General features: G+C 44.0%; 1 protein-coding gene across 1 annotated transcript in view; it reads right to left on the reverse strand.

Annotated features, from left to right (window-relative positions):
- The window catches only part of CTNNBL1 (catenin beta like 1), a 56,581-nt gene that overhangs the window by 20,746 nt on the left and 17,346 nt on the right, over positions 1-18,489 (reverse strand). Inside the window, exons 6-11 of the mRNA XM_074156993.1 lie at positions 16,494-16,587; positions 15,538-15,629; positions 12,230-12,302; positions 11,893-11,951; positions 10,962-11,110; positions 5,279-5,460 (exon numbers count right to left, since the gene is read on the reverse strand). Coding sequence (XP_074013094.1) covers positions 5,279-5,460; positions 10,962-11,110; positions 11,893-11,951; positions 12,230-12,302; positions 15,538-15,629; positions 16,494-16,587 — 649 coding nt within the window. The remainder of the gene's footprint in view (positions 1-5,278; positions 5,461-10,961; positions 11,111-11,892; positions 11,952-12,229; positions 12,303-15,537; positions 15,630-16,493; positions 16,588-18,489) is intronic.

The following is an 18,489-nucleotide window of genomic DNA, read 5'->3' on the forward strand; positions in this document are numbered from 1 at the left end:
AAGGCATTTAAATGAAGATGAATTGGACAAACATCCTTTTATAGTTCATTAGACTCTCCAAGTGAGCAAAACTAGACTGCAAATAACTGTCCTGAGAAAGAGCAGGAGAATATACAGCCTATCAAGCAAGTTATGATTGCTTCACTACAGAGAAAGAATTTGTGTTTTCTCCATTTTTATCTCACTGAGACTGTTCAAGACTTTCAAGTTCGCATCCAACGCTTCAATTTGACTGTTGCTGCGGGAAGCCCAGTCCCAAGGGCCGTTGCAGCCTTATGGACAGTGAAGACAAGCTGACCCTCAGCTCTGCAACAGAAGAGATTTTGGAATGCAGACACTTGTACAGCACCCCCTGCACTTCAAAATTCACAATACGTAAGCATTACTTTAAATCTTACCCTATATTTATGCCACGATCCACCCAAAGCCAAATTCCCATTCATTCCCTGCAACCACGCACAGTAGACAGTTGCCTCTGCCCTCTCTGCCCTTCCAGTTCATTTCCACTGAAGCCACCAGGCAGCCAGGCTCCTCTCGTGGTGCCCCATCAGAATGTACAAACCCCTGTAACATGGCAGATCTCACCATTTAATATTTATAATAGAATCATAGAATGGTTGAGGTTGGAAGGGACCTTAAAGATCATCAAGTTCCAAACCCTCTGCCGTGGGCACACCTCCCACCAGACCAGGTTGCTCAAAGCCCCGTCCAACCTGGCCTTGAAAAACCTCCAGGGATGGGACATTCACAGCTTCTCTGGGCAACCTGGGCCAGCGTCTCACCACCCTCACAGCAAAGAATTTCTTCCTAATAACGTAGCTCCCAGTCTCAGACTGACAAAGAGCCCATTTTCTCCACAATTTGGCCTTCACCTTTCTACCAGCGCTCGCTACAGGTAGGCTGTATTACACTGCCGTGTGTTACTTACCATATGACAAGCCACAACAAAAGGCTACGGGCCAAGCTCTGCCGTATCGTACCGTGTACACGGTCTCTGACTCGACACCCATCTGGATTACACTTCTAGAGGGATCACAGTCCTTAATCAGGAAGATTACAGGGAGCAGTCAATCACAAAAGCAAACACTGAGCATCTAGTGGAATTAAATGCATTTCTGCAGTAATACCTGTCATTAATTCTCCACCTCCTACAACCTACCTTCCACCCGCTCCACACACCACCAAGCAGCATCTCAGGGGGACCCTGATAACGCCATTCAACAAACTCACAACAAAACCCCATCCAAGAGACACTGGTTTCTACAACGGGCTATTTCTCTTTAAGGCTGGCCAAGCCGGCAGGATACTCACAAGTATTTTGACTCCACAGACACAGGAAAACTCTAAGCCATTTCTGTCTTCAACTGCAAAATATTTCTGGTTTGGGTTGTTTCAGTGCCTCAGAAAAAGGGAAATATCTTAAGACTTCTCTCCCAAACCTAACGCGCTCAGAAGTATATCATGATCTGTACAAAGGCAAAATTCAAGCGTAGATAACGTTCAGTCAGTTAGAAACCACCAGCCAAATCTTCAGGCTTAGATCATCCATAAAGACGGTTAAGAAATTTTCCTTTTCTTCCTAATTACACAGCGTATATAAAGCACAAATATGTGCAGTTTGGATTTAAATTGTTCACAGGCTCCCTAGAGTAAAATAATTTTTAAACACTGACAGTGTTTAAAATGTAGCTAACTAGCACTGGCACCTTTATGCTAGCTTTTAAAAAAAAAGAGAGAAATACATTACAGAAAAGTTATTTTTATCAAATTTAATTTGGATTATAAATTTCTGTAATAAATAAAAGCTCGCCAAGTCACATTGAGATTTTTTCACTAGGGTATTTATTATTTTGTCACATTCAGAACATTGCCTTCAAGGCAACAAAATAATGTTTATTTTATGGAGTGTCTCCTATGTAAAAAAAAAGCAATGCTACTATAAGATAAAGATAAGAGGAGTATTTTCCTACCACTATCAGACACACAGCAAAGATTTTGTGTTCTAAAGATGGAGCATCGGATGTCTGATGAGAAGAGTCTCTCTGTCACTACCCACAGCGAAAGTGTCCCCAAGCCCCAGCTGGTGCTGTCCCTGCAGCCTGGTGGCACTTGTGCAGCTGCAGACAAAGGGACGCCCAGGACAGTCGGAGGAGGAAGGGTCTCGGTGGACAAACGCTACTGGCAGAGCTGTTTGGTGCCTCACCCGGTGCTGAAGCATTTTAACAGGGTTGTCCTTTAAGCAGTTGTAATTAGGCTCCAGGGTTAATAGCCCATGAAGAATTTCATATTTTGCAGCAAAACCAGGAGTGTCTGTCCCAACAGTCCCAATGGCAATACAGCGAATGCCTTCACAGCGCAGTTCCTTAGAACTGCTTTTTAATAAATACTGATGCCTCTGCTACAAAGCCATTCTAGTTAATCCTTTAAAGGAATACGTTCCTCCATTTGACACGCAAACAGATGCTCTCCTAGCAGAAGAGGATCATTCTAATTAATTTTTAATTTTTTTTTTTTAAGCAGTTTGAACACAGGGTAAAGTTTTTTTACGAGAAAAGGTGACAAGAGAAGACTGAATAACTAGCATTCTTTTTGATAAATAAACAAAGAGATATGCAGAAAGAAGGGTGTTTCTCGGAGCAGCACAGCACAGAGGGCATCGATTCTCAATCACGCTATAGCTCCTTTAAAACCAGTAGGCACCGAGGCATCTTTGCACTATTCCTGTTCAGCCAGTGCCTCGCTGGAGCCGACCATCAACCAGCAGTGCCCCTGAGTACAGAGTAATTACTGTATTGCTGCTCCAACAGTTGGCAAAGTAAAAACATATACTGTGCTGCTTATACACATGTCAGGACAATGGCCATGACAGGCTCCGGGGGAACCCTGTTAAACATCTCAATTAACTGCCATCGTTAGAAATTCAGTAACTCACCTGCCCAACGATGCAAAACAAAGAAAATTGGACTTACTACCACAGCTTTTTAGAGAGAGTTTATTTTAATAAAGCTGATTTCTGGACTCATCTTAATGTCCTCCGTTTCTTCTGATTATTAAGCAGATGGAGGTATGATAGAAGACTGTTTGCACGGATCGCTCCCTTTTCCTGAGGGCAGATTTGCTTTTTTCCTATCACAGAAATAGTTAGGAACCAACCCCTTTAGGGCTTTCCAGACTGGTACCTAATCCTCAGAGTAGCCAAGATTGCACACCGATGTCACCTGTAGTCTCAAGACAAAGCAGATGAGACAGAGATTAACTCACTTTCCCAGAGTGACAAATTTAAGTCAATGACACGAGCCACAAACCCAGATCCCGCTACTCAAAAGCTCGTATTCCAGCTTGAGCTTTCTCTCAGTAAGAAGAATTAGAGAACCTCATTTTTATATACTGCAAATGAAGATTTCAAAACATCCCCTAAATCCATCATCTAAGCGCAACGGCACTTTCTGCAATTTTATTACATCAACCCCAGAATACAAGACAGCGTTTCTTCCTCACCATTATCTCTCCGAGACAAGCAAGACAATACAAGACAGATAAGGCAGCCAGAACTGGCAGCCTGTGTGTGAATCACAACCAGGGCTGGTGCTAGGCAGCAGGTAGGTCCCTTCTCTCCACCTAAACGTGCACCCACAGCCCATGGTGCTGCCAATTCCTGCTTCGACCCACTGTCCCACCTCAGCCCTGCCACCTTCGAAGCGCAGAGACCTCCTCTTTTGGGCCCCTCACTACAAAAAGGGCATTGAGGTGCTGGAGTGCATCTAGAGAAGGGCAATGGAGCTGGTGAGGGGTCTGGAGCACAAGTCTTACGAGGAGCAGCTGAGGGAACTGGGATTGTTCAGCCTGGAGAAAAGGACGCTGAGGGGAGACCTTATCTCTCTCTACAACTCAAAGGAGGGTGTAGCCAGGGGGGGGTCGGTCTCTTCTCCCAAGTCACAGGCAATAGGACAAGAGGAAATGGCCTCAAGCTGTGCCAGGGGAAGTTTAGATCGGATATTAGGAAAAATTTTTACACTGAAAGGGTTATTAAGCATTGGAACAGGCTGCCCAGGGAAGTGGTTGAGTCACCATCCCTAGAGGTATTTAAAAGACAGGTAGACATAGTGCTTAGAGATATGGTTTAGTGATGGTTTTTGTCAGTGTTAGATTGATGGTTGGACTAGATGATCTTAAAGGTCCCTTCCAACCCAGGCGATTCTATGATTCTCTGCAGCTTAAGTGTGCCTCGTCAAGCCACTACCTTCATTAAGTGTTGCCATCTTTTAATCGTGGTGCTCTAGAGCAAATGTACTGAGACCAGCTCACCACTGGCCGAGTTTTTAAGAAGAAAACAGCCACTTGCTGAATTTGCCCCTCCTCTTCCTCGCCACTCCATCCTCAGGAAGGAGGAGGACAGGCAGATGCCCACCGAGCTGCCCCCAGCGCCTCAGCCCCACACCCGGCCAGGTCTGAGGAAGCAGCACCTCCCTGCCTTTGCTTTGGGGAATGTGGGGACATCTGGGTATACCCGAGTTGCGAGGCCAGTACCAAAGTAGGGTGTTTGGGTTTAGAGCTCCCCTTTTGTTGCTGTTTCCTTCCATTTGCCCTCAGTTTGCTGCAGCTTTTGACAATACTCACCCTTTATAGAACTGAGATGAGTAATGAACTGGCGCAAAACCTCAGGCATCACTGGCAGTATTTGAAGTTTTTTCCAAGACATAGTCGATTATTAACAAAATGGAAAATGTAATGTTACCAGACGCAGGAGGGACTGACCCTAGATTCAGTTCAGCCTAAGGTCCTGCAGTAATACTCCACAGCAGATTTCTGTTAAAGCAGAGTTTTCCAAGGGAGAGAGGAAAAAAAATAGAAAAAGAAAGAAAAAAAAGGCAACTTCAAAGCATGCAGTTTATTTCTGCAATGCCTGATGTTCATCGAGTCACACTTCAGTGCTCAGAGCCATGAAAACACTGCTTTTGAGGTGACATTTGTAGTTGCCTCATTACTCTTTTCAAAAGAGTTTTGCATCAAAGAGTCAGAGCTTCAAACAACAGACCCTACAGGAGTAAAATAACTTATTAACAGCACATGAAATGGAATCGCCAGGAACCGCTGATACCAAAACAAGCAGGGCAAGTGTGTCATCAACAGCCAGTCTGCGACAGGGCAGCTGCCTGGACCCAAAAGCTGCAGAAGAGCCGTGACGTGATGTTCCCTCCTTGTTGCAGGTACTTTCCGGACACTTTGCCTTCCATCCACCTCCTCCCTGACAATAAGAAGGACCTGGAAGCACGCCTACCTTCGTGTTCTTTTTCAGTTGTTCCAACTTTCTTTATCTTTTTGGGTGATTTCATGAAGAGCGGAAAGATGGTCCTCAGGCCAAGAATGTCAACAAACTTGTGACAGTTGTCTGTGCCCTCCGGGCCAATCATGGCATGGTCCAGTACCTTCAGGGCACTGCTGCGGGAAATCTTCTTCTCTCTGCGAAAAGAAAGCCGAAAGTTAAACTCTTCAGGGACACGAGGAACTTTGGACCATGGTACTTTACAGAGACAGCAGGAACAGTGAAATGAATGTGACAAGGAAAGTATGAGTCGAAGAGTCTGTGCACAAGCTCTAAGCGAGATTTTCTTCAAGAAGCCAAAACATTGTATCAACAAACGCTCTCTTTTCAAAACTGTAGTTGAAAATATTCTCTTGGTTATTTCTTTTTTAATGTCTTTCATTTCTTTTTATTTTCTATTTTCTTTTTATTTCGTTTTATGTATTTTATTTTTATGGTTTTATTTTCCTTTTTTATTTCTTGGCTATTAAAGAAGTTATTTCATCATCACCTTACAAATACTAGCACAAAACTGCAGGGGAGACTGGGCTGGGTACACAAGGCAAATATTGTCACACCAAGATGATCAGGATTTAGATGTAGCAATAATTCAATTTAATAAAGGAGTAAGTTTGGTAAGTGTAGCTTGGTCATCAGCTATAACGAAGAAAACCTTGTCTCCAGACATCACGATTGAAAGGAAGCTGATAGATTCTGGGCTATTCCATTTGGATGCCAGTTCAGAATGCTGATGCTGGTAACTCACACTGGTAACACACAGGTGGTCTGAAAATGATCTCCAAAAGCTCTGTACCTCTCAAACCAGAGACAGAGGAATTTGTAATTCATCCAGAGGAAAATTGACAATACCTTGTGAAATATGGACTGAAAAAGCAGTCACAAATATAGCCCATAAAACCAAAAGACCAGGTAAACGTCAGCAGGAGATAAAGTGAGCTGAAGAACGAGAGCCCTCAGCGTCCCCAGAGGCCAGGCCAGGAGGACCCTCCCCCTGGGGCAGGATGGTCACAAACCCCACCACCTTCCACCCCAAGCGCATGGGAATTTCCTCAGATTTTCTCTTCTCTAAGATAATTTGTTCTCTAACAAATATATAGCTACACGCACATATCAAAATAAATCCCCACAGAAACAAGCTGTGTTCTTCCCCTGGAGAGATGATGAGAGAACAATTCCTGGACACACACTGGTTGCTCTGTACTACCGTAAGGTGCTCAGGTTTTATTGTGGACCTGGAATAAGATCTATGAAGATCAAACCACTGATGCAGTCCCGTCCCCTCCTCTGTCCCCCTGTGGAGGTGGCAGCACCCACACTGCCCTGGCCCACGGCTGCCAAACCCAGCCATGAGGAGCAGGTTGCCCACCTGCAACCAGTGCACCCACAGCTGCCCAGTAGCCGGCCACCCGCACCTCCCGGCCATCAGCAGGGTCTCCTCCTCCAGGGCTTCTTCCCTCTACAGGGAGCTAAAAATAAAGTACTTCTTAGGCCAGACAATATAAGAAATGTTTTCAGGGGAAGTAATTGCATATTGATCAGCATTTAGGAAGGTCGCACAGAGCTGATCTCTGGAATATTCATTGGGTTTAAGTTCAGGCTTTTAGAGATCAATAGCTGCTTGACTGGACTGTCTAGAGTTGATTTTATTTGAAATATTTATTCTGCCGGAGGGCAAGCAGTTTATCTTAGTCTCATCTATGCTTATTGAGGTAACTTTTAGCCGAACACTAATTCAAAGACAAGCATATGTGAGTATCACCAAATAGGGAGTGACCTCAGTCTTCACAGGGAACTCTGAATTACAACTTTATTTCCTAACCATTGTTTTCCTCCTTGTGATACCTTTACACCTGAGAAAACTCTTTTGGTACATTGATTATTTCAAAAAGAAGAGGTGCTAACTTTATTTGGACTTTCCACATTAGCATAACACAGTCTCTCACCTTCCAAAATACTAGTAAAAGCAGAATCTAGATTTCTTGGGAAAGTGCTGCATAAAATGGTTCCATTTAATTAACCAGAAGATTTAGTAAAGAGAGAGTCTAAGTTTCTTTGGGGTCATTAAGAACAGCAGGACAAGAAAACATAAAAGGATTTTAATAATCATAAACAATATACCCTGAAATAGCTATAGTCGCGCTTTGGGGAGCCATATGGAGTTGTCCATTTTCACCTTGTTTTTGCTGTACAGGAGCAAACGCTATTTCTGAGGGTCAAGAAAAGCCACTGAATAACTGCAGAACAGAAGATCGCGTTTTCCAAGTGATGCACATTCCTGTAAGTTCCCTTTGCTGCATTTGTCTATGTGCATACACACGCGCCGTCGGTTAATAACTGGGAAAGCCGCACCGTCATTTTTCTTATGCAACAGAGAATCTACTTGACACATCCCCTGGGAACCGAGTGGCTCCATCTCCTCCAAACCTTAACACAATTTTACAGCAAAAGCAATAAGCTTCCTGTCAGTGTGCGCAAGGGAACTGACATTACAAGCCTGTTTTTCTCTCTTTTGGCTTTGTAAGGTAAACTGCATTTAGGTTACCAAGGTAAGGCTGGGGGACTGTGCACTAAAAAGTGCTTCCTGACCTAAAAAAAAATTGAATTTAATTCTGTGTGACATTTATAAACTTTCTACTGGTGGCTACCACCTTGATAAACTCTCTTATTTTTGATAAAGACACTCCATAAAATAAACGAGCCACCATCGCTGCAGAGATGCAAATCAAATCATTATATATATCCACGTTCTCATCCTACTTTTAAACTTCCCACTTCATCTCTGCTGTCACAGGCTCCGTCCTTCTCAACCTGGTCCTCTCCCAGGCCCTTCTGCTCACCTCCCACATATCTGCTTGGTGAAGCTCCACTGCCAGTGGCCAACTGCAAGTCCCTGACCAACAGAATCGCAGAACGATATGGGGTTGGAAGGGACCTCTGGAGATCATCTCCTCCAACCCCCCTGCCAAAGGAGGTCCACCCAGAGCAGGTTGCACAGGATGGTGTCCAGGCAGGTTTTGAATGTCTCCACTCCACCACCTCTCTGGGCAGCCTCTTCCAGGGCTCTGCCGCCCTCAAAGTAAAGAAGTTCCTCCTCATGTTTAGGTGGAACTTCTTATGCTCAAGTTTGTGCCCAATTCCTCTTGTCCTGTCACTGGGCACCACTGAAAAAAGACTGGCCCCATCTTCCTGACACCCACCATTTAAGTATTTATAGGCATTGATCAGATCCCCCCCTCAGTCTTCTCTTCTCCAGTATAAAAAGACCTAAGTCCCTCAGCCTTTCCTTGTAAGAGAGATGCTCCAGGCCCGTAATCATCTTTGTAGCCCTCTGCTGTACCCTCTACAGCAGTTCCCTGTCCTTCTTGAACTGGGGAGCCCAGAACTGGACACAGTACTCCAGATGCAGCCTCACCAGGGCAGAGTAGAGGGGGAGGATGACCTCCCTCGACCCGCTGGTCACATTTTTCCTGATACACTTCCTGATGAAGTGTGTCAACACTGCAAGTCCGAGACCACACCAAGTCCAGGACTCAGCTTGCCATGGGCACACGCATAAAGCGCATCAGCCACATCGGGCTCATTTTCAGGTGTTACCACTCTCTCCCCATAAACGAGTAGAAGGTCACATAAAATGACAACATCTTTGGCCGTTGTCCATACGGTTTAAGCTCAGCATAACAGAAAATAGTCTTGTTTTCATTACTGTCTATAGGAATCTCTTGAGCACGTTAAAAGCTCAGCTGAAAGATGCTGTACTTTTCTGCAGATCTGTGTGGGTGACCATTATTAAAAGAACTTGGCCAGATGTATTGGGCAGCACTAGATACAGAATGCTGTGTTCTCTAAGACAGTAATGGAGATTCAAGCCTGATATCTTTATTCTCACACAGCTTATCTATCTCACATCATGTCAATAAACTTTCAACTTTGCTTATTTGTCCTTTCATCTGCACAGCCTATGGTACAATGATTAACCGCCTCCAAAGTAAAAACAAAAAATAACAGATCTCTCCCCCCAGTCTTCAGAGGACACTGACAGGAGAGAAAAATATTCTGTCCTGTTTGTGGGCGAGGTGGTCAATCACAACTGAGTGGCATTTCTATTCTTTGTTGTTTATCATGAAGGTATGAAGAAGGTCCAGAAGTGTAATACTCCCACACAGCTCTCTAGATCACAACTATCAAGGTTCACTCCCTATTTATTTCGTGGTAATCAAAGCAGCACTAAGAAAAACCGAGCACCTGTAGCAGCTTTTAAACATACACCAAGAGAATTCCCAATGATAACAGAGGTTAAGAGAATTAATAGCCATTTAATATCTTCTGTGTATTAAAATATGTAAAAACTCACAAGCAAACAAACACCAAAACCCTGCAGCGTCAGTTCTCAGATGCTTTTCTTTGTTTGGTTGTTTGAAAGCTACAGAAACCTGCTCTATTTTCTTCACTGAAGCACTAAGTCCAGCAGAGCTTTCTACCTTCAATCACACCACAACCTGCAAAATCAAGTAACGTCCCATGGCAGCAGCTGAGCAGACCCAAAGCTTCTCCTCCTAAAGTAGCCACCTTCTCCCAGTATCCATTCTCTAATTTTCATCACTACAAATGCATCCAGGGAGAAATTTGCCTCTTGTCGTAATTTTCCAGCTAGGATCCCGATACAGAGAGCGGTAAACAGTACAGTTCAAAAATGAGAAAAAAAACTATTAAAAATCCAAACACTGGGTCCCACCCACATGGCACAAGAACTCCAAGTAATTAGTTCTGCAAGGCTCGCCTAGCAGCTTAGTACTCAAGGCAGAGGGAGGCTTCCCTCTCATTCTTAGTTTTGGAGCTTTTCTTTAATTAGCCTCAAGAAAACCTAGTGTTCCTATTTGAATAATCCACGTTTGGTTATTTATTCAGTTCCCTGCTGCTGCACATTACCCAGCCATGCGCTGCAGGAACACATCATTTCTCGTTGGCGTTTGCTAACCAGCCTCTGCACGCAGCCCAGGGCACCAGGGAAAGCCAGACGGAGCCCCGCTGCGCCCAGTCCCCAGGTCTGGAGGAAACCAGTCAGCTTGGAAGGCACAATTCAGTACCAGGCTAGGAAATAAAAGTGAAGAGAGAGCAGAGAAGCCCTGGAGATTCACGGTGTGACAAAACATGTCACAGGAAAAGATGCATACTTATGGGCATTTCACAAAAGCAATTTTTGCATCAACATCCACAAAAATTCAAGAGTTTAGAGGATACACACCACAGTGAAGCTTGAACTGCGGAACAAAAGGAAAAACATTTTCCCTGGAGACATCCAAAGGGTCTCTCTTACCCTCATAGGGATCTTTGAAATCATTAGAGGATTAGCAGCCTGACCTACAGCATTGTCTCCTCTGGGTGTCTGCCACACAGACCTGCACTGTTACTTTTCAGCAGCTATTGTAGTAACCCCATCTTTTGAGAAACAAAGCTAAAGACAAAGGCTGGAGCTTCTATGTCTGAGAAGGTTCAACTTACATGCTGGAATAAAAGAAACAGAAAACAGACAAAGACACTAACACAGAAATTTTATAAACAGAAAAAGCACAAATATCTAGCCAGAACATGTGTTGGGACATCAAAAGCAGGCAAGAAAATCACAAAGTTATCTGGGTACCTAAGCATCAGATTCATCAGCTGTAGACCCTCGCCCTTCAGGAAGCGATCGCGATTGGAACTGAGCATTAGGCAGGAGCAAAGGGAATCAAACAGGTTCTCCATCATTTCCTGTTCTTCTGCTGTACTAGGGTTGTGTCGTTTAAACACCTGCATAACAAAGAAAACAGAATTACCCCAAAACGGAGGGCTCAATTTAGTCCAAACTATTGTAGAGTACACGTGAACATTTTACATCATAAGCCTTCAGCGTCTGATACGCACAAGGCTGCTGCCATCAGAGCAGCAGCCGCACACGTCCCTGATGCATTCTCTCCTGTAACTCTGCTGCCCTTTTCACTCTCCTGACTGCATCCCAACAAATGTGCAGCTGGAAGACAATGCAGGGCCTCCAAAGGGAAGGGTAAATTCACTGACTGCATAATTTACAAAAGTATGCAGATAAGCTTGTTACCAGAGGACTCCGAGGCAGAACACATACCTGCGGGGTCTGCTCTGCAGCTCCCTGACCTCCTGACAGTCCTGCCTCAAAAAAATATAACTGAACTCAGAACACATTACCTTCAGCTGGCTCAAATGTAGGTACAACCCAGCCAAGTGCCTGGAGTGGAGAATGCTGAAGGTGGCCAAATTCTAACCCCACCTATCTCCAACTTGCTGTGTAATTGTAACAAAATAATTTAACTTCTGCATACCTCTACATTAGCATCTGTAAAACAGAAATTATCCTCACTTACCATGGATGACACACTTGCGTGGAAGTTATTCAGGGACTATGCCACCACTAAATATAAAGCACTGCTGTGCTTCAGTATCTAGAGACATCCTAGATGTCTGCTAGGACAGCACTACACCCAGAACCTCTTCCCCCTCCTCACACCCAGCCTGCGAGAGCCTCCTGACGGTAGAGAGGGCGCATGTGAATTACTCACAGATAACTGCTGAAGCAGCACATCGATCCCATCCAGCTCCCCAAGCAATTCTCTGTTGTCTAGACGGAGGTGGGGGGAAGGGAGAAAAAGAGAGAGGAAAAATGAAGCTAACTGTCAGATTTTACAGCCATCTAACACTGATACATCAGTGAACAAAATCAATATGGCTTGTCAGAGTACAAAAGCTGCAGAGAGGGCGCATGCGTATGGGGGAGAGTATATGCACAGGAGGGAGAGCACAAGGAAAGGGAAGCCGAAGGCAGAAGAGCGTTGTTGTGATCTGAGAGAAGCCTGGATCCTACCCCAACAGAATACAGATACCAGAGGCATGTCTCACCATCGTTATTCTGAAGCAAAATAGCCAGCACCTCACTGCAGTACAGCTTGTTGGCATCAAAAGGCATCTTAGCCTGTTGGCAAAGAAGGAACAAGAGACTCATTAGGGCACAGCTCTCTGTGTCATTGATTTGAAGAACGCATTAATCAAATCGCCGAACCTATGAGAAACACTTAAACCAAAATACAAGAGCGGTAATTTTGCAGTATGCCTCACTGACAAAGCAGTAATAATTCTCTCTGATTCAGGGGTGACAGAGGGAGGTGTGTCTGTGCTCAAGCACTCAGCTCTGATGCTTCACGCTGTCCTACATAAGTAGGTTTGACCAAGTTGGCTCAAAACAACTGAGAACAGTCTCCAGTTATTTGCAACACAGAATCTCTTTCCTGTAATAAATTTTCCAAGTTGTTATGTGAGTGCATGGGCTTATCCTTATTCTGAAAGCCTGCAGCTGTCACGAAAAACAGAATTTCAGAAAATACATCACAGTAACATTGAATAGTAACTGCCAGAATTTTGTACAAGGATCACAACGTCACAATCAGGAGAACATGAGATGGGTTTAGCCTGCTCAGTTACATAATGTTCATTTCATACATTCCCATCATACTTCTGTTAAAAAAAAAAAAAAATCAAAACCAAAACACTGAATTTGAAGAAAAAAAAATCCCTGAAGTGGGATTCAGAACTGGATCCAATGTTTTTGCAGGATGCTAAAGCCGCTGCATCTACAGAAATAGACTAAATGTTAACCAATCAGGTAACAATACAAACCAGTTTACTGAAGGAATTCATAAAATAAACAAAACAGTTTTAAAAATCATCAGTTACCAGCTATTTGTATTACATTGTTTGAGAGGGGGAAAAAGAAAAGCAAGCAATAAGTACTAGGCTTAAAACATCTCATTTGTCACCCACAATGTTTTTTTCCCCAAACGCAGGACTACCTGTGGCTTGATTGAGTGAACCTGCCTGCTCAGGGCTACGCGTGGGACAATTATCCTGACCTGCTAACTAAGAAAAGGTCACAAAACATCAGCACCACGCAACACAAAACCAGGAGAAGTGTGAAGATCCCAAATGCCACAAAGCATTGACTATAAATAAAGCCTTTCATTCCAAATGAACCCAACCCACTCTGTAGATGATGGCATTTATAGCAACCACGTAACACTTTCAAGTGATCAGTGCCACAACAAGGGGATGGTGACAGGCGCTCGGTGCTGTACAGCTCTGCTGGCTCCTATCACGGTGCGCACCAACTGCTGTCCTACGGCGAGCGTTAGGAAATAACACTTTCTTCTCTCAAGGCTGCACACAACATCATCAAACCCTGCTTATGTTTAGAGAAGTGAGCTATTAAGCTTTCCATCTGAGCTTTCCAAGGTGGTTCTGACAGTCAGAATACAATTACGCAACCTGAAATGCAGTCAGAAGACACAAATTCACACTCTGTGCTGTGTGCCAGATGTCCTTACCGACGCCTGATTTTAAAACTCATCTCGTAGACATTCTGCAGCAGCACAATGCTCTACCCAGATGCTGAGATCCTGGTTTAATCCTAAACACATCTGTCAGGGCCAGAGATTCAAGACCAAGTGCTGCCAACAGCGAAGGTGCCTCGGCGAGGGTTTCATTAGCGTGCGGCTCCCCACGACGACAGCGTGTAAGCAAGAAAAATCACTGCCTGATCACACATCCCCAGACCCAGACAGAGGTAACACATGCCAGGGCAAAGGAAAGACACATTCAGCACCGAGCTTCAAGGGCGTTTAACATTCATTTTCTGTGGCACTAGGCAAGGGAATCCAAGTTGTGATTATTTTCCTTTCCCGAGTTCCTAAGTCTTTCAGCTGCCAGAGTAATTACAAGGCAGGCAGCAGACCTACACTCAGTACACACCTGCCTGGAATAAAATTAACTTGAGTTTTTGTTTTTAAGCAAAAGGAATATAATTATGTTACTACCTGTAGTGAGAAATTATAGGTTACTTCTGCTAACAAGTATACGAGGGGCACAGAGGGGTATCTGCACACTTACAAAGCTGAGAGAGTATTTCTGTGATTCAAAGGTCTTCTAACCATAGAGACATTTAAGTGTGAAAGCGCTAATGCCTCCTAACCTAAAAGGCTTAGGAAAAAGCCAGGATCTGTTTGTTAAATTTCCTTCACTAGCTCTGTAAGAAAGCTGAACTATCATTTCCTTTCCTACAATATTTTCCATGGAATGTTTAGGCACCTTTTCACACAAGATGGAGTTAAACTGTGTACCTCACTGCCACAGGATGCTAAGAATATCAAAAAGTAATTTTGAATTCAAAAGGCAATAAGATGAGTTCAAAGAAAAAGCCACCACCAGCAGCAGTTAAGCAAAGACATCACTTGAAACTCAAAATACTGTTAGAGATGTAAGAAGCAAAGGCATAAAATGGTATTTATTAGTTTCCCCGCTCACTGATCAGCTTTTCACATTCCTACAGGTCGTAGCCATGCACCAGAAATCCACCATACAGGAACAACATGAATAGAAAAAAGACACTTTCTGCTGTAAGTTGTTTACAGTAGAAAGATAAGACAAAAGTACGTCCATTTAAACTAAAACTACAGAAGACACAAACCCTAAAAACTAACTTTTTGTCCTTAACTTGGCTTCTCCAATGCATACACACACAGAACTGGCTTATTTTAAGTGATGTTTTAAGTTGATACTAACTGGTCCATAGAAGGAAGGCAGAGCTCTAGCACTACTGATGCTTGAACCAGGAACACAGTGGTTTTGCGGCTACCGGGGATGACCACAGCAGTGGCCACAGCCCGAGTGCTGTTTTGTAGCACCGGGAAGGGACCAACTCTACAACAAAGACCATAGTTCTCCCAGCAGGATCAGGGACACGTTGCCAAAAAGAACTCCCACGAAACAAGTAAAACCCACAGACATTAAAGAAGACTCAACATTAGATACTCTTCCAGGCAAACAGCATGAAAACGAGAGTACTTCCACTCACAGACTTGCATCACATCGTGTAGAGCTTCTTTCACATAAAGTCAACTCCTTCCATTTTGCTAATTTATAGTAAGTTTAAAAGGGACATACTTCCCAGTTTGAGGTGAGTTTTGAATTCGCTGTATTCACAAATGTTAGAACTTATCACAAAGATAACCTGATACAAATGGAAAGAGCCCATAATAAACAGCATCGGGCCTTTAATATTGTGCCAAACACCGTCTCAAGCACACCAGCTTCCAGAGCAGTGACCTGTCAGTTTTTATTGTGGTATCTCCCAAATGACAACAGGAAACCAAGCTCACCTTCAGCCTCTTGAGCAACCACTGCATGAGACCTTGCTGCGCAGCTTCTGTGCACATCTCGGGGCGGAACTCTGCCATGTTCTCAACAATTGCTAAGAAGAAAAACACAGAACACGGACATTTTTCCCCACCTGCAGTTCAGGTCAGGCCTGTATCAATATTGCTTTGCCAGCTCCTTCCGAGGGCTGTGCTGCTCTTCTCAAAGTTACATCTTATTCACAAAACTATCTTTTTTTGAGTGAGACTTAAGCTCAGGTCTATGATACTCTCTGTTTTCACATTGCCCGCACAGTCCACCCTCAGTGTGACACCAGCCCTTGCTGGAGAAGCCTGAGATACCTTCCCTTTACTCCAGCAGCAATTCTTACTGCACAAAACTAAACTAACAACAGCAGCTGCAGTAAAAATTCCCAAACTCATGTTTCCAGTCTCTCTCATTCTTCCAGTCCTCGGGAGATTACAATCCCAAGTGACTGAAAGGAGCAGATGATGGTCTAAACGGCAGTAACAGCAACACACTGCGAAGCGGTTACCGTGTTGTGCAAAGACCGGGGAACAGAGAAGTAACGATGTACTTACATGAAATACAAACGTTTTACTACCTGAAAGTTAAATATATTGGTAAGACATAAACAGCTCTCATAACGGAGTAAGTAGAGCTCGCAGACAAGTACACAGTAAATGTAAAGGCAGTGGAGCACTCCTGGTGCAGGGCACAGTTTCATCCGTGCATCAGCACCTCCCGGTGTACCTCACCCACAGTCGTGTGACAAACCCCGGCTCAAGGGATCAGCCTTTACCGGGAGTTAAAGCTCTGCTTGAGCAAGAGCTGCACTAGGTCCTCTACCCTCGTGGTGGCAGTTCAAGGTAGGGAAGAAAGGAAGGGGAGGGATAACCCACACCCTGCTTTGTATGAAATACAGGAGGAAACGAGAGGCTGCGCAGCAGGCACTTACCCAGCGTGTTGTGGACACCATCAGCTTCCTCCTTCACACTTTCATCCAGGCGCTCCAAATTCTGGACCAGCAAGGCCACAACCTGGCCCTCCACCTAAGTCACCAGGGTCACAGGAAAGATAAAAAGATAAGAAAAACAACTGAAAAAAGGAAGATGAAGGAGAAAGAGGGGGGTAATAAATAAAAAAAAAAATCAATAAGCCCTACTGAAAAAATCCTGCCAGACACGATCAGAAGACATTAACAATCTTGCTCTAAAATCTCAGAGGAAGCGAAGGAATCGCCAAGTAAATCTGCCACTATGTTTGTCCTAATTAATTAAACAACTTCTGCGTTTCAGATTAAACAGACAAGCATCTGGAGAAAAATATGCACCTTGTCACAGTCTTATTTTCTGAACCAGTCTGATTGATTTATAATCCCTCAGAATTCTTAAGTGTGAAGCAGCGCAAACCACCACGGATGGGCTACCTGTCAGCTCTACAAGCAGCTCCACTTTCAGAGGCTTACTGCTGGTCTGCCTGTATTTTTCCTATGTCTTCCATCCTTTCAAGGGTACAAAAAGCTGAAGGAACAATGCTCACACACAGAGATTCAAATCCAAAAGCTGAATTATCACCAGTTGAAGCCCTGCATTTAAATCCTAGCAAGAGGAACGTACCAAGTTGACTTCACCAAGCCAAGAAAAGCCAAACAAATCAACAGCAGGCACAGGAACCCACACCTATAGGTGGAGCCTCCTGATCGGAAAGCTAACACAAGAAGTACGCCTCTAAAGCTGCAATTGGACAGAGTCCAGCTTGACTCTGGCTAACATTCCATTATGGACATGAGCTTGGAAAACTTAAAAAAATAACATTTCCAATTCCAACACTGTTAACTAGCTTTGGGCCCAGTGAACACATGGAAAAAATACGAGCATCAGCTGCTGCGGAAGGTAGCGCAACAATCTTCACAGACACTCTATGTTATACCTACTTTCCTTTAAAAAGGAAAAAAAAGAAGTAATCTAAAAAGCAGATATCTAAACATTTCTCCCAAGAGATGCCTGACTATTTTCTTTCAAAGAGGACAATAAAACATCTAAAACTTGGCTATTATCAGTGGGCTGGTGACAAGGAAAACAGAAAAAGAACTTTGCTTGATTTACTACCTCTCTGCACATTTTATAGAAAACATCTTCTCCAGCAGTTCCTCCCTACCACTTCATTCATCCAGCAATCTTTCCACAAAGGTAGAGTAATTAAGAACAGCCCAGAGGCCAGCTAGAGGAACTCGGCTCCGGGCCACTGCCATTAACCTTTGGAAGGTAACATTATAGTGACTGGACAAGAAGGATTATAGGAGAAAACAGAGCAGCCAAACAAAGCAAACAAAAGAAAACCCATAATTCCCCATCTTTCAATTTCAACATAATAGGTACAGAACAAGACACAGCCACAGAGATTCACAAACACAGCAATTCACTGGCAGAAGCTGCCCAAAAGTAGGACAGACATGGAAATCTCAAGTTTTGCTGGGCATTGCTTCTCTGGAGGGCTTCTGCTTGGGTCAGCATCCTCCTCCCACAGCCGAGGAGGAGGCGGCATCCAGTGCAAATGCCAGGAAAAGAAGTAGTCCACCACAGAGAGTTACCAAGCAGGGAGCACTTAAGACTGAGCAATGCATCTTCTACTGCATGTAAATCGTTTTCTGGGGTTGTTTAATCTCTACGCCAAAAAGGATCCTTAACTCTAAACCCTCCTCCACCCTTCAAATGCATTAGCTCTGTTACATGAAAACTTTCATGCTTTTACTACTTCTTAAGAAAAACGCGTTACCCTCACTATAACAACAGACATCCCAGTTCAAGCACAGATTTTTGGGTTTGAAACAAGAGTTACTGGGTAGAAGACTACTGGTCTCCCATGTAAGAGCTTAGACTGAACAATCACAATGGCCTGCTGTCCTTCAGATAACAATCTGAGCCCTGCCACAAACTTCAATTTTTCACAGG

Source organism: Numenius arquata, chromosome 12 (assembly GCF_964106895.1).
Source record: "Numenius arquata chromosome 12, bNumArq3.hap1.1, whole genome shotgun sequence".
NCBI lineage: Eukaryota > Metazoa > Chordata > Aves > Charadriiformes > Scolopacidae > Numenius > Numenius arquata.